At 43.5% G+C, this 16,214-nt stretch overlaps 3 protein-coding genes across 5 annotated transcripts in view; 1 reads left to right on the top strand and 2 right to left on the bottom strand.

Moving 5' to 3' along the window:
- Positions 1 to 2,318, bottom strand: part of LOC100868454 (uncharacterized) — a 4,722-nt gene extending 2,404 nt beyond the window's left edge. The window contains exon 1 of the mRNA XM_086905369.1: positions 1,086 to 2,318. Within this exon, the coding sequence (XP_086761495.1) occupies positions 1,086 to 2,318 (1,233 nt within the window). The remainder of the gene's footprint in view (positions 1 to 1,085) is intronic.
- LOC147657986 (uncharacterized) overlaps positions 1 to 16,214 on the top strand; it is a 16,689-nt gene extending 475 nt beyond the window's left edge. The window contains exons 1-3 of one of the 3 annotated variants that reach the window (XM_086905387.1): positions 6,227 to 6,367; positions 15,220 to 15,295; positions 15,629 to 16,214. In XM_086905387.1, coding sequence (XP_086761513.1) covers positions 15,254 to 15,295; positions 15,629 to 15,940 — 354 coding nt within the window. In that variant the 5' untranslated portion in view covers positions 6,227 to 6,367; positions 15,220 to 15,253 and the 3' untranslated portion in view covers positions 15,941 to 16,214. Of the gene's footprint in view, positions 1 to 6,226; positions 6,368 to 11,924; positions 11,974 to 15,219; positions 15,296 to 15,628 lie in introns of those variants that run through there. The other 2 variants (XM_086905388.1, XM_086905386.1) reach the window with 2 other exon arrangements.
- Positions 1,904 to 15,887, bottom strand: LOC116414281 (uncharacterized). Its single transcript, XM_086905359.1, has 14 exons — positions 15,604 to 15,887; positions 11,996 to 12,056; positions 10,067 to 10,249; positions 9,706 to 9,965; positions 9,345 to 9,599; positions 9,089 to 9,274; positions 8,740 to 9,005; positions 8,169 to 8,662; positions 7,979 to 8,101; positions 7,192 to 7,915; positions 6,911 to 7,099; positions 6,776 to 6,850; positions 6,626 to 6,709; positions 1,904 to 6,531 (listed from the first exon to the last, which is right to left on the bottom strand). Exons 1-14 carry the CDS (start codon positions 15,610 to 15,612, stop codon positions 3,099 to 3,101), a joined length of 6,342 nt encoding a protein of 2,113 aa, XP_086761485.1. The 5' UTR covers positions 15,613 to 15,887; the 3' UTR covers positions 1,904 to 3,098.

Here is a 16,214-nt window from a genome sequence, read left to right as displayed (position 1 = left end):
TATTTTACACATCAAGCATCCTATTCTCTATCTATAATCGATGAAAATGTTTCGAAAAAACATTTAGAAATTGATCGAATTATGGCGCGATTAATTTAAATTTGAAACATGTAGTATATTTGTCAATTCTTCATAGATGGCGCTTTGTAACGTATCATCAGTGACGTATCAAAAATCAAAGATCCCTTATTTTGTAAATATTTGAAGTTTTTCCATCAATTTGATGTAAAAACTTATATCAATTGACACGTTGGTTTCGTTTTACTCTAAATAATCGTTCGAACTAGAAAGCACTGAAACGATACGTAAAAGAAGGAAAGAAAAGAATAATTAGAGAAGAAGCTCGACAGATAACAATGGCACTTCATTTTTGTGTTAAATTGCTGAATTTCCTAGCTAAGCATTAACCCTTTGCACTTGTTGATATCTTACTGTAGAAGCGGCAATGAACAAAGATTATAGAAAAAGTTTCAACAATTGTCCAACTCGCTTTACCTATAAAAATGAGCAGAGCACAAAGGGTTAAAATATATCATAAGACGAAACACATACAAAGTAAGCGTAGCGCAGGCGCTTTAAAACGTGCGATATGCGCCTCGTAGAGAGAAATATAGTGTTAATTGATTTGAAAATAGAGTAAAATCAGCGGTAAATGAAGATAAGAACGCATGATGGTAGAAAAAGTGCCCGATGAATTTCTTCCGTTGATTATAATCCCTTCAGAGATACTTTTCCTCCTGTTTTCGTTAATCGTAGCCACAGAAGAATCGAAGCAACTTCTTTTTATCATTAGGTAGTAAAATGAAAGACGATCGGACTTGCGTTTTGTTACGTAGTATTTTAAAGAGAATCATCGACGTTTCGCCCTTTATTTTCTCGTTCAAATGGTAAACTAAAACGAGGATAAGTCGTTTCAATGTTTCTATCGATGAATATTGCGTATCCCATTTTGTTTGGTTAAGTGTAAAATGTAAGAGTGAGCGATAGCATCTGAGTTAGCATTGTATATTGTAAAGAAATTGTTATATACTTCTTTTTTTATGTCATCGAGTCGAAAGTGTAAGAAATTTAAAGTCTAAACTGACCTCGGATTCGGATCGATCGATATTCTCCTCGATCCGAAGATGTTCTTCGTCGAAAACAGCTTCGTTTCCTGTTTGATTTGCCTTTGACATTAACTTCTTTTCCACGTTTGGTTCTTCTTTGTTCATGTCTTTCCAATCATTTGAATTTCTTATGGAATCATTCACTTTCGTTTCTTTTAAAGTGGTTACTTCATAAACGAACGAGTCGTTCACAGCTTTACCATTGAAAACAGGTCTGCGTAGCGGTCTTCGATAACCTATAATTTTACGACGAGAATTTTGCGTTCTTTCGACTACTTTCGTTAAATTCTTTTGATCTTTGTTCAATCGATTCACGTAATAACGATTCTGACCACGTCTCCGAAATTTATGACCAAATTCGTAATTCCTGGTCGTAAATTTAATTTTTTCACCATGCACATTGATTGTCGTGTCGGTAACCGATGTTTCCACAGTGCTAGTCGAAGAAAGCGTCGTGGTCGATAAAATCGATTTGAATTCTTCGTCATTTTTCGTAGATTTTCCTCTATTTTGACTACTTATCGAATAACTTTTTTCTAAATCTGCAGGATGCGTTATATTCTCCATATATAATTCCGTTACGTCTGATTCTAATAAGTTTGTATCAGTCGTAACGTTGAATGGTATTGCAGTTACAGAAATTACGGTATTCAAAATAGAAGGAGTATTGCGATCGTTGGTTAAGGATTTTTCGATTGTAGAATTAATAATCTCGGATTCGTTAGAAGATCGGGAGGTAAGCGTAGAAGGTGACGAATCGGTTAAAGAAGATAGAGGTGTGGAAATCGAAGAAGTTATTACATTTTCTTCCGGAATTGAAATCTCGGTGAATTTTATTATCGATGATACATTTTTTTCCATTTGCACTTGATCCGTTGAAACAGATGTGCTTTCCACTCTATCCTCGATTCTAGTTTCATTTCTACTATTTTTCACGGATAATTCGGTATTAAATGTCGTGGTAACGTCAGACTTAAGATTTTCTTCGGTGTTATCGTGCTCGGTAATCACTTTTCCATCGGATTGTCCAACTTTTTCAGCGATCCCAGAAGGAATATTTTCGCCAGTCTCCATAGATAAGGTGGTAAATTGGGGAGTTAACGCGTCGATCTTTACTCTTTTCGATGTTGAATGTTCCGTTTCGCTTCTAGTGACGTAAAAACCACGCGGAACTTGGCTGTGCAGCAAGTTGATCAACGGAATGCCACGCATAGTGGTAGGCTTCAGACTGATTTCTGACGAATCTTCACGATCGATTCTCTTTTTGTTAGCGAACGAAGTATCGTCCTCGACGTAATATGCGTCTATACCATCTAAGGTTAAATCTGATTGAAAATCATTTTGTATCCTGTGATCGTGTTTGTTCCAAGATCTAAGTTCTGTATCGTTGAAAATCGTATTCTTTTCAATGATAACCTCTTCGAGAACGCGATCAGCATTTTTCTCACGCGATAAAACCTCTTCGCTCTTCGCTGTGAGAGGAAACGAATTCAAGAATACGGGCGATGAACCGGTGGCGATGTAATTGTTCGTTTGATAACCGATTAGTTCCTTGAGGGTTGGCAGTCTATTAACTTCCGTGTTGGCCACCTGAAAATCAGAAGAGGGTAGTACGCTTAATGACGATCTTCCGAAATCTTTCTCTTCGATCTCTCTCTTTCTTTCGGTTATTCTTGCCAATTCCTTCTCGTCCTAAAGCGCAAGAGAGGGAGAGAGAAGGTAAAGAAAGCGGACGATCCTCTGCGTTCGCAAATCCATACAGATTCTCGTTACATCATTTGCCTCTCGTAACCGAGAGATCGTCACACAAACGGTGAATCGGTTAAAATGTATTTGACTCGATGATTCGAAGGAGGGCAAGAGGAGAGTTCTCTCGATTAATAATCCATATTAAATATCTGGTAAATTTTTAATGATGCGTGATAAGGATAATTGCGTCTATGTACATTATTAATTAATGACGAATGGTGGAATCTTCGATAAGATGCGATATCACTTGGCGAAGTCCCTGTTTCCGATCAAATTGCTGAACACCGATTCGATCTCGATCGTGGACGATTCGTGAGACTCGGTGGTGAATCGTGACGGATAAAGGAATTCGCTCTCTATGGGCAAGGTAGATGTTTCCATGTGACTTTGTCGAATTTCATTCATCGATTCGTCCACATCGGATCTTTCCAACGTTATTCCGGGGATCGAGGATGACGTGACGACTGGATGTTCCAGTGGAACGACCGTGGTCTGAAGAGGAATTTTCGTGGTAGAAGTAAGCGAGGAGTACTTGGTTTTAATCAGAATCTTTTGCCTTTCCGTGGTGCCAGATTCCTCGACGGACGTGACAAGTCTCGTTATCAGCGGTTGGGGAGAAGGCGTGGTCGTATAATCCTCTTCGACGACCAAGTTTCGAATCTCTGCTCGTTCTTCGTTCGAATTCGTCAAAATGGTCGAATCTTCGTTCCGAATGCGAGGAGTGGTCGTTCGCAGCGATTGTTGCTGCCTTCTGTGAGCATCCGCCGCGTAGTCAAACTTTTTCGCCGGTATCAAGGTCTCGGTGACAGGTGTCTCTGTGGTAGAAACTGCTGGGCGTCTCGCGTAGAAGCGCGTTCTCACTTGCGTCGAGGAATCGTAGCTGGGCGATTGCGTGGCATCCGCAATCGACTCTTCTTCGCTGTCTCGATTCCTCCTTATCTCTCTATACTTGTAACGTGTTCTCGGTTGACGAAAATTTTGATACCTAGATCTGGGATTGTTCGCTTCTTCGGATTCGTTCGAATCCAGAGGATAAACGTTTTCGATGCTCAACGTTTTCTTGATGAACACTGGAACTCGGTATCGAGGACGAATCTCTGGCGATCGATCGTTAGACCCATGTGTTCGATCCTCGTTCTCGTGTATCGAAGAGGTATCCTCGTCGAATGTCGCGTTTGGTGGACTCGCCAAAGGAGACGACAGTTTTTCGACAATCGATGAGGTAGTGGTGTAGCGATTCGAAAATTCTTCCGATTCCTGATCGATGGGCGGAGCAGTGGGATACGAAGTTTCATCATCGTTTCTCAAAGTAACTTCTTTCGTATCGAGCCGTGGATCTCTCTCCTCGTCGTCATCGTTGATCGTCGTTCTCGAAGTGGTTGTGGAGGAAACCGGTCTACGACGAACGAACAAACTCTTTCTACGTTTCGAAACACCTTCCAATTTATTTTTTTCACTCGTGGCCAAGTGACTCGAAGTTTCCACGATCGAATTTCGATCGTTGCTGTTAAAATTTTCCGGGGAAGGAGGAGCAACAACTGGTCGCCTGCCCACGAATTTCCTTCTCACGTATTTCGAGTCTAAATAATACGTCCTATTGTACGTCTCTAATCTACGATTAGATTGAGAGACGACGGAAGCCGTTGAACTCGGCCAAGAAACGACGGTCGGCAATTCGTCGGTCAATTTTTCATTCAAAATATCGTTCGAAAAGTTGGACGAGGTTGATTCCACGGAATCGGTTTCCGTCACCGTCGATTCCTCCGTCGTCGATTCGCTCGCGATAGCTGTAACATTGTCGATTATCGTGGAAGCCATCGTGACAGGATCGAAATCGAACGAGCTCGTGTCGTCGCCGAGCACGCTCTCAACGGTCGTCGGTGTTTCCAAAGTCATCGCAAAATCATCGCCTGCGTCGACCGTCTCCGCCGTTGCCAAATTTTCCGTTGACGCGTCGATCGTACTCGTCTCCTCCTCCTCCTCCTCCCTCTCCTTCTCCTCGGGAGTCACGGTGGATACGAGGCCAACGAATAAAATTTGCTCGGTAGATGGCACGTCTATCGTAGATGTCGCGTTTTGAACCGGACGAAGACGCTTGATCACCTTTCTTCTACGCGTGTGCGGTCTGTTCTCTCGTTCCACGGACACTGGTGTAGTGGTGACGGGTCGCCTTCTAAGAAGAACCTTTCTTCGCCTCGGATGCACGGCGTTTACGCTCTCCTCGTTAATCGTCTCGCTGTTATTACTACTCGCGATTTTAACCACGTTCGAATCAATCATTTCATCGTCTTCGATCGTCGTTACATCCAATCCTTCCGTTCGATGATCGTCCGTCATCTCGGTGATTATCTCGTTTTCCATCGTCGATTCCGTGGTACGTGGTTCCACCGTGCTCGTCTCGAGATCGGTTGTAGTTTCTTGCGTTGCTGTCGTCGTCGTCATCGTCGTTTCTATCGCGACTTCGTCTATGGAGTTGAGGATCGGTCGTTCCGTCGTAGTCAGAGGCACGGTTACGGCGTCGTTCGTGGTACGATCGAGGAAGGATGGAGGAGGGGATGACGAGATGTCAGGCGTGGAAACGTTGTTATTATTATTTCTCTTCCTCGTGTACCTCGTTCTGGCGTACACGTCCCTGTTCACCTGCCCGATTGGCGTTTTCAACACCTTTATATTGGTGATCTTCTCGGCATCCCCGTCCTCTTTAACCGCGTTCCTCGATCTCGAGGACAAGCTTCTTCTCGGATAAGCTTGAACGATCCTCACGATAGGGCTGTCCTCGAGCTCATTGGCTCTCGTGGACTCGGTAGTGGTGGTAATTGTGGTGCTAGTTTTAGAGATTGGCCGACGAAATCTTCTCCTAGAAGGACCTCCCTCCGTGTTGGGAGGAGGTTCCGTCGTGGCTCGAACGCGTTCTCCGTGGACGGTGGAATCGGAAGAGGTGGAGCTCTCGTTTCTTTGTTTGAAGGTGGGCGGTGTGTATCTGCTCGCTCCTCTGATCCTCGACGAGGGTCTCGCGCGTGTACGAGCGGGCGTCCCTTCGTCGCCCTCGTCGTCGTGGGAATTTTCCACGTTTCGACCATGCTTCTCCTGCCTTGGTCTTAATCGACCTCGTCCCACCAAAAGGGACGAGCGCGTGTTGTTTCGCGACGGAATACTCACCTTGGACCTCGTCTGATCGTTGGACGGTGGCAATGGAGTGGTGGTGGTGGTGGTCGTAGACTCGGTCGACGACGGCCTGTTTCTTCGGTTAAAGCCGAACGGCCTCGGCTGAGATACCGACGCGGTGCTGATCCTCGTATTCGGAATCGACAACGTGGACAAGCTGGCTGGCGCTGTGGTCAACAGGATCTCCGTCGCCGAATCTTCCACGAGTTTCACGGGGTCGGTGGTCGAGCTGGGCTCCGGAGTCGTCGAGAGGATCGCTCTCTCCGTCTCGGCTTCTTCCGTTCTTCCCGCCTCCGTTTCAACGGGGAGGATGTCGTCGTTGGGTGTCGAGGATGAACCGATCAAAGGTAAGATATTTGTTAACGGGCTGATCGTCGTATCTATTTTCTCCTCGCCGATTTTCGACGGCTCGACCGAAACGATCGATTCCGTGGTCGATGCAACAATCTCCGAGACAGCAGCCTCCGTCGATTGGGGAGTCGTGCTTCTGAATCTTTGCACGCTCACGTATCTATTAAGAAATAAAGGTTAGTCGATCGAGCGACAAAGCGTTGTCTTTTTTTCTCTCTGTGTAATAGAGATAATTTCGAATATGGAAATAAAACCTGGATTTAGTCGTTTGCGAGTTTTCTTCGCTCGTGGATGAACGAGATTCTTCGTCTTTAACATTTTCGGATGAGCTCGTCTTGCTGTTAATTTTGCAAATCATTATAATTTAGATTTTTTTTTTCATTGTTACGGGAGAGAAGACTCACCTTGGACGTCGGCGTCGAATTGGCGCCTCCTCCTCTCCATCCTTGCTCCTCTCCTCAACGTCGTTCTCGTCTCTCCTGAAGGATTTTCGTTTTTCTAAGATAACGTTCCCTCCCTTTATCCCTTTCTTCGCTTACCTCGATGTCGTGGGTCGAGCGCGTCTTATATCGATGTAATTAGGCGTCGCCCTCTGCGTCGAGCCGGCTAGAAAAGGATTGCTAATCGTTTGCTCCTCGGAGGAAGCCACGTCCGTGTTGTCTCCGTCCAGATCCTCCTCCTCTTCCTCCACCTCTTCCCCGTCCAGTGGCGGTTCCTTCGTCGAGTGTCTGAACGAAGAAACGACGTTCGATCCGTCGGTCAGTATCGCGGGATAGGGAGGAAGAGGGAAAAAGTTGTAAAAATACCATTTTCTTCGTACTTTGGTCTCTCGATGGTCACGTATTTCGGTTTCTGCGATCGTCTCAATCCCTTCACCTCTGGAACCTCTTCCAATCCCTCGAACTGCGCTCTCCCCGGCCCATTCGCGAAATTCGTATTCGTCGAAGGTCTCTGCCTGCTCGTAACTTTACCAGCCTGACGATTCAACACGCGCTCGTACAAGGTGCGACTTATAGTGGCTGGTGTAGCAGCACTCTCTCCGCCAGAGTTCGCCGAACTCTCATTTTTGTCTTGAAGCAACAACTGCTTCTCCAATTGCTCTATACCACCTGCTTTCTTGATCAGCGTTATCAGCTCCTTTATAACCTTGGGATCCTCTTCGTCCTCCGAATCGATCGATTTTGAGAAAGCCGCCTCCGTTGTAGTAGTAGTTGTTGTTGTGGTAGTAGTAGTACTGGCAGTGCTAGGCTTGTTGTTTCTGGTGATCGTTTTGTACAATAGCGTTTTGGGAGTGGAAGTCACCTTGGCCTCCTCTTCCTCTTCTTCCTCTTCTTCTTCTTCCTCGTCCTCGTAATACTCGTATTCTTCCTCCGGATCCGGTTTCACGGTGGAAGGTCGACGCGTGGTGGTGCTGTATAAGTAAGTGGTGCGGCTTGTGGCGGCTGTTATCGGCGCCCTGGTCGTCGACGCCGACGTCTTCGATTTCGGGCACGCGACGTTGCGAGGATAGTCGCAGGAATCGGCTGCCTTGTTGAACACCAATCCTGCGCGAATAGAATTTTTACAAGAGCGAATTTAAATATGATTAATGCGGATTAAGTAATTACCGGAAGGACAGGTGAACTGATGCGCCACCACGCCCAAACCTCCCGGGCCGCTGTCCAAGCACCAAAAGTATTTTTTGCAGTCTCGAGGGTGGGGGAAAAATCCTTCGTCCTCGCACTTGAAATCTATCGAGGCAACGAAACAAATGTATTTCTTATTACGTTTGCAAAATGATATGTTTCAAATATCTACCTGTTCCAGGATCGGGAGTGGTCGGAGGTTCAGGAGTAGTCAGTTTATTACTCAACGATTCTTCCTTCGAATCGAGGCCATTGTTGCCCTCTTCCTTACGACGAACTTGCTTCCTGCGATTCCTGCTCGAACTCGATCGATTCTTCGCCCCCCTACTTTTCTTCCTCTCTCTAGATCTTTCGCGCTTGTTCGCGCCGTTAACCGCGTTCCCTCTCTCCGAATTTTCCTCCTCCTCTTCCCTCTCCTCGTCCTCGGACGTAGAATCGTAGGACCGCCTGTCGACTCGCTCTTCCTCCTCGTCCTGTTCGTTCGCTCTTGGCCGCGTGAACGTTCGATACCTCGGCCTCGAAGAAGTGGAAACACGATTTTTCGAGACAGGTGTCGCAGTTGTGCCGCCTCGTCCGCCATTTTTCCTTCTCTCTGTGTCGCTTCGAGCCCCTTGAACCCGAGACTTTTTGCGGCTCTCGATCGGTTTCGACTTCTGAACGGTGTTCCTTGTTTCGAAACGAGCAATTCGAAGAATCATCGACGATGATAAATCGGAAGAAAGAATTCTCCTACTCGTACTTACGTGCCGTCGGCCAAGAGGCTCTCTTTCGCCGCCTCGATCAAGGGATACGGCCGATCGTGACATTTCCCCCGGAAATCGTCGTTGTCGATCGTCCAGAACATTATTCCACCCAACTTCTTCTCGTTCGCGTATCTCGCTTTCAACCTCACTATATCCTCGTCGTCGTAACCTACCCACTGATCCTCTTTGAACGCGTATGGGCCCATCGCGTCAGGATTAGGCTCGATCACTTCCCAGTCGTTCGATTGCGCCAAGCTCTCGCAAATCTGCGATAACGATAAAACCATCACCTCGATTACTTACATTCGAGTTCATTTAATATAGAAAGATTTTTTTTTAAAAAAGAAACCTCGTAATAAGCAAGATAGCCTTTCTCTCGAGTAGCGTCGCCCTCGATTCCTGGGCCATCTGCCGGCGATCCTAGATCGGTGGCGTCTTGATTGAAAAGCGTGTAAGACCTTCCATACGTTGGGATCCCCAGAATAATCTTCTCCGAGGTGGCGCCTTTCTTCAGCAGATAATTAACCGTGTAGTCCTGCGAAGTAAAAAGGATAATAAAATAACAATCGTGATTATTATTAGAAATTAAAATTGATTCGCGTTACGATCGTCAATTCGGTGTCGTAGTTGTACTCGTTGTCCTCTTCCAGGGGGTAGAGGGGGGCATGGTGATTGACGGCAGGTTCGTAAGACGAATGGTAGTCGTAGGAAAGGAGATTGACGAAATCCAAGTATTCGTTCAATCTGGGTATATCGTAACCTTTGTCGATGTACTCGATGCCGGCAGGCATCGCCAACGTGAGCAACAGTCTCGGTCTTCCAGTCTTCGACGCCTCCCTCTCGAACTCCTCCCTCAGTTCCTTCGAGATACGAATCGATGTGAGAGCGAGCGAGAGAGAGAGAAGGGGGGGATATCGCGCGGAACCATCTCCCTTTATTGCTTAACGTATTCTCTATTCATCTTACTTGCACCAGGTTGGCGTAATTGTCCTTGTCCCGAGGCTTTCCACCGTCCCTAAACGCGGGATATTCCCAGTCGAGATCGAGACCGTCGAAGTGATTCTTTCGAAGAAACTTGATCGCGTTCTTGACGAATTCTCGCCTTCTGCCAGGGTCGGCTACCATGGGCGAGAACCTGCTCGAGCCTTCGTTCCAACCACCGATGGCCAATAAGGTTTTCAGATTCTTGTTGTACGTTTTTAAACCGGTGAACTTGGCGTATCCACCTTTGAAAATGCGAGTTAATAAATTGGTTAATAATAATAATAATAATAATTTTGGACGCTTCTCTCTCTCTCTCTCTCTCTCTCTCTCTCTCTCTCCATACCTTTCTCGATATCTTGATACTTGTCGAAAGGCTTCAAAGCGTTGTCCTTGGTGAACCCGCCGAAAGCGTAGATCAAGTGGGTGCATAAATACGGATTGATGTTTTGGGGCGAAAACTTGGCGGTTCCCGGTCGATAAATAGACCAGTTCGTGTAATAGCATACGATCTTACGCTCGGCATTACCTACGAACGGAAAAATGATCAGTTCTCGCGGAGAAATAATAAGTAAATGAACGATTCACTCGTCGAATAAAATTAATAAGTTAATTAATATTTATCGAGAATTAGAAATCATCGTTAAGCGACGGAAAGATGTCAGAAACTGTTTATTGTATTCGTAATTTGCAATTATAAATATATTGGCGGAAAATTAAGAAGAAACGTGAGGAATAATGATTTCTTTATTGACGAGCCGATTTGCAGTCACCTTGAGGAATCGTCGGTTGGTATTCGCTTTCGATCGCAGGGTGTTGTCCTCGATGCTTTCACTGATCGCGGGAACCGAGGCCGTTCAGAAAGAACGTTAAAATCGAGGCTGGAATTAAGATCATCGCTCCTGACCCTGACCACCCACGTGGAATAAAACGCGTATTAATTTTTTCCAATCCCACGATACGAGGTGAAAAGTTTGATTTTTTTTTTTTTTTTTTTTTTTTTCGTTTTTGATTTTTCCACGAGAGAGAAACACGAGCGAATAACGAGTAAAAGTAGTCTGGTACAATTTCCATGGCCTTTTTTCCACGGTTCGAAATCACGACGGGGTACAGGATAATGATAATCGAATCGACCGGAGAATAGACTTAGAGGTAAAGATCAACACCGATACCGAACGCGTTCCAGATTCTATCCACGCGCGCGATAGTTTCGCGTAATACGAGTGTTGCAGAGGCGGTAATGGAGTTAAGAGCGGTGCATAATATCCGAGATAATATCGGTAAAAGGTAGCCGCAAATCTGAAATTCACAGTGTACCTGTTAGAACCGTGTAAAACTTTTCCTCTTTTTATTTTCCTATGTATATCGACAATTATCGATGATTCCGTTGCACGCCCATTAACTCGATAACTGCATACTATTTTATTTTTCATTGAAACGCGTACAAAGTACGGTAAATACGTTTAACGATCCGAAACAGTCGGCCTCGTCGTTAGAAACTACGTTATGTTGTACAGTTTTGCGAAGCGATTCGTAATTTTGCAGCGCGAGAAATTTTACGAAGAGAACGAGTTCTAATTTTTGTATTTGGAATATGAATCGAGATAATTATTAGAATCTTTACTTTAAAATTTTTAGAATTGGTCTTTTAAAATTGAAAAAATATTTCACGAATATATATTGTAATATATTGTCTCGTATATACACATATGAATCTCCATCGGAATCATGACTTTACATTGCGTCAATTATTTATTTTTTCTTTTAAATCGGATAGAAACGATTACCGTATCGATTACAAAAGATAAAAACTTGGCGAGAAGAAATATCGCCTTAAATATCCGAACTGTTTTATATTTACTTTCCACGGTTCCCTCCCACCGCTGTATCGACTACACCTCGACAGGCCTGTTTTTGCCTCGAATGTTTTCTCCGACGAGGTGCGCACGTTTCACTGGTCGAGATATGGCGAGTCCAGTGAAACTGCATTCGCGCGTGCGCCGGTCCCCACGTGTACCGGCTATGCTAGAGAAATTACACCAGAGAGATCAGAGACACTCGGTCACGGAGTAAATGGGCCATTCGTCCTTCTGATCCTCTTTTTTTTTTAAAGAAGCTTCCTTCCCACCATTTTGCAGTAGTTATTAACGATAGTTTTGTTACTCGATGAACTCGAAAAAAGTTCATTTGCTTCGTGAAGAATCGTTTAACTTTGTTTTTCGGCTAGCTAACGAAACGACGAAACTAAACTTGGTTAGTTTAACGAAATACTCACCGTTATGAATCGTCGCGAGTAGAATACTTAGGCAAAGCAGCAGTGATACCGTTCGGTTCTCCTGTAACGGAAAAGTGATGCGATGAATTAATAATTCGATGTGTATGGTTTCGATTGATGAGTAGTCAGATGTTAATGTATATAACTGTACGCGAATGATCAATTAACAATTCATGGTGAAATTATTTACGCGAAATCGATCTTTAATATCGAGTGTATTTTTCAACTATTTCAACCTCTTCGAAATATCTGGGGAAAGTGGATTCGCGTGGTAAATATAAATTGCTTGAATTCTTGATCGATGGAAAGAAAGGAGCGCCGGTTCGGTGCACCTGCGGGCGACCAGCTTCCCATTTTATTCAAGACTTCGAGGATAATGCGATGTGTCCGGCAAATAGAGCGGGGCCGTGACACCCAACCAGCCACTCCTCGTTACGCAACGCGTGTGAAGAGAAAGCAAGAAGAAAGAACACCCGTTCCGTGACTACTTTCTACCTTGAGAGTACGTTTCGGCCAACGAGCGCGTTACGTTAACGTTACGTCGCTTCGTAACGTCATTCCGATAGGATCGGTAGATTAGTAAAAAAGGCAAACATTCGCATTCCTAGTCTGTCGACGCCACTTTTCACTTTTTCCAAGTTCGTTGCCCGAAGAAGAGGAACAAAAAGAAGAAGAAGACGAGGAAAAGGAGAAAATCCGATCTCTCGATGAAATAAACGAGCGGGTGGATCAAAAATTCCCCCACGGATCCGTCTAAATGTCAAATAACTTTCTACAGAGTCGGAGAGGCTCGTGCGAGCACGCTTTTAACCGGGAAATAGCGGAGACCGCGAACGATACGGCGCAAACCACCTGTTGCTCGATCGACGAGTTCTTTTCGGAATGTTTCATAACCGGAACTGGTTTTCGGTGATTTCTAGCGAGGAATCTGTCATCCAATAGAGCTTCTCATTCAATTGTTACCGCGTATCGGTTATTGCTGCCTAACTTTCGGAATAGCAATGATATTTTTACTCGATCCGTACGAGAGAAAGCGTTTTTTTTTTTTTTTTTTTTTTTTAATGTTCGCAACAACTTCGAATCTATTATAGAGAGAATATATCGCAGATTTAACGCATATCGATCGAAGTTTGGATTATTTGGATGGAACGACCGGCTTATTTACATTCGAGTTGCTGTGACATTTGAACAGCTCGTCCACGCGATGACTTCACCCCCTTCGTTTTATTACCGTTACTCATTCCGATATCGGCGAGACCTTTTAAAGAACCAGACGATATGTGCGGTATATAACTATGCCATGAATTTTAATTTCGAATCGAGATTCCCTTCGAAAAAAATATTTAAAATATTCACCGATCCGGGGAATCCCTAATAAATAAAGTTTAGGAAAACGAGCACGTCGGGACAAAAACTTGTATATCGAACACGTTGATCTTGAAGGAAACAAAGGAAGAAAGGCACGGTCTCGGGGATCGTTCGATATTCCAGGCACGCGGGGACGAAAAAGAGAAGAAAACGAGAGATGGTTAATTTTAACCTTGAAGATCCAGAATCTCTAGTAAGTCCGGTAACTGTTAACCAGTTGCAAAGGTGAACGGGATGGATTCGTGCGTCATTGTAACGAGGGTTCGATCTCTGACTGTCTGAATCGTTGAGAAATTTGTTCTGGATTAACGATCGCTCGATCGAAATCGATTTACCGATCGATTTTTAATGATAATCGATCGAGTGGAATGAAAATGCGTCGAGTTAGCTGGATTATTTTTACAACTATGAACCAGTTAACGACTTTTTACGGGAAATCGAAGTTGAAAATAAATACGTATTCATCCTGTTAACGCATACGCTCGAAAGCAAAGTGGATTCGATTTGTCGCCGATAGATAAATCTAACGTGGCTCGGTCACTTTTACTTTTCATGGAATTCGCTCTGAGGCACAAGACTCTCGGCTCTGTTTACTACGAAACTACGATTGCGAAGATTTTGATTAAATCTTCTTTGCCAGTTGCTTAATTACCGGAGGAAATCGTCTAAGAGAAGGGGTAATGGGGTTTCTTCTTTTCTTTGTCTTTTGTTTTTCGTCCTCGACTCGTCCTCTGCCTTCGCCCATTTTATTTTATAGGATGAATCGTCGAAATTTATTATTAAAGAATTCATTGAATTTGGTGACCGAAACGAAAAAAAAGAATTCTCTCGATATCCAGCTGTTTGTTTAAAAAACGTTTAAAATATGTGCAAATACGTTACATTTGGTTGACCTTCTCCTCGATGAAAAGTTTACTTTTTTTTTTTTTTTAAATAAAAAGAGAGAATATTATACTTAAGAATTGAGAGGAAGAAGAAAGAAAGACGAGTCTTCGAAAGGTCAGCAGCTGACCTTCCTTGCACTCCCCAAGTACTTATTTTTTTCTCTCGTTTATCCATTATTCTCGATTTTCTCATTTTTTTTTTTTTTTCAAAAAAAAAAGTTTCGAAACAGGTTTTTTCTTTCTTTTACGATGAAAAAAAAAATTTATCGAATTTTCGTTAGTTATTGTTTTCTACGACTTTCTTACGACGTGAAAGTGGCAAGTTTAATTAATCAGAGAAAGTATGAATTTTTAGAACCGGTTACGTCAGCGTTACACAATTATTTATCCATCGACCTTTGCCGCGACGATGGTTTCCTTCGAAATCGCTTTCCGAAAAATGCTTCGACCCTTCGAATTTCAAACCTATATGGAATAATGTATTCCAACTTCTTCCAAGCACATATAACCGCTTTTTCAAAATTCCAATCTAGACAAGTTTGTCCCCAAACGGCGACAAACCTATCGATCGAAGGAAGCGTGTAAAAATAAACGAAATGACACTCGAGAGATAGAAAACAGAAATTTTCTGTTTGGTTGAAGAGAAGTGTTCGCGACCTCGACAGTTTTGCAATCTCGAATTGCTACGCGTTCTCTCCTTCTTTGCTTGGCGTCGTAGCGGCTGTGGAGCGAAGTGTGCTGCAGTCCAGCTCGAATAACCGGTAGATATCCTCTCCCTCCTCTACCTCCCTACAGGAAGCCAAACGTTCTTAAACATTCGATACGTATGTAGATCTCGCCCTCGAACAATACGGCTCAGCCTCATCCTGTTCAAAACGCGCGCCGCCATCGTTGTAACCGTTTTCTTCAACCGTTTTCGCGAATAATTTTAGAATTAATTTTTTTTTTTTTTTTTTTTTTTTTTTTTTTCAGTCTCTTCGGGGATCCCACAGCACGCACAATCTACATGCATAGAATTTTCAATGGGGAATTCCAATACGGGGCGAAGGTAGGTAAATATTAATTTTTTTTTGAAACAAATAAAAATAGAAAAGTGAACAAGTGAATCGACATAAAATACGGATGTTTCTTATTTCAGGAACGAGAAAGTTCCTTCGTATTATTCCTTATCGAATATGGAAATTTTTCGAAAGTTTCTCAAAAATTCATTTTTTTTTTTTTTTTTTTTACTTTCTAATTTATTTATTCTTTATCTTTATATACAAGAGTATATCGGTGGATAATCTTAAAAACATTTCGATTGATTGAAATTTTGTGTAAATGGAAGAGAAAGAAAAATTGACACAATTATCTTACCCAATCCATTTTCGTTGTTTTGCAGTCTTTACAAAACACCGTGATGTCGATCGTCGAAGGACCTCGCCGTCAAGTCGAGCACATCGCGCACTATGCCGTTAACATAGGACGCGACGTTTCCGATGCACCCGCGACCTTGTACCCGACGAGCACGCCAAAGAAAGCACCCGAAAGCGATCGCGAGCACCGTACACCGGTGCTTGGAAGAGCGAGACTGAACGTTGTGCAGAGGATGGAGAGGCCACTGTTACTTTCATGGGTTGCCTCCACCTCCACCGTGGGACTGCCCGAACCTCTCCAATCCATTCCTGCCACTCCTCCTCTCAGGCAGAGGTGAAAGGAAAACATTTCTTCCACCCTACCCCGAAACTTCATCGAATTCCCTTCTTTTTTTATTTTTTTTGTAATAATACCAATTTCGTTAAAAACGCACTCTTCTCCTCTTGATTTTCAAAGGCGATTTTATAGGAATTTATGTAAATTTTTTGAAGACACGCTTTATCGTTTTTTTTTTTTTTTTTTCGATTTTGTTAGAATCTATCTATACATAAGTGTTTTTACTGGTTCGAAAGAGTAAATTTTTATCAAATTGTTACTTTAAAAATTTAAAA

Source organism: Apis florea, unplaced genomic scaffold, assembly GCF_048593485.1.
Source record: "Apis florea isolate Af1SG1 unplaced genomic scaffold, ASM4859348v1 contig_2411_pilon, whole genome shotgun sequence".
Taxonomy (NCBI): domain Eukaryota; kingdom Metazoa; phylum Arthropoda; class Insecta; order Hymenoptera; family Apidae; genus Apis; species Apis florea.
Note: the sequence above shows the minus strand (reverse complement) of the source record. Positions and strands in the feature narration are given on the sequence as shown.

Bases quoted from the DNA above. Each gene is read 5' to 3' on its own strand.
- LOC116414281 (XM_086905359.1), bottom strand. The intron at 7,916-7,978 runs GTAATTACTTAA...CTATTCGCGCAG, and splicing joins TCAGTTCACCTGTCCTTCCG to GATTGGTGTTCAACAAGGCA. The intron at 7,100-7,191 runs GTACGAAGAAAA...TTCTTCGTTCAG, and splicing joins GTGACCATCGAGAGACCAAA to ACACTCGACGAAGGAACCGC.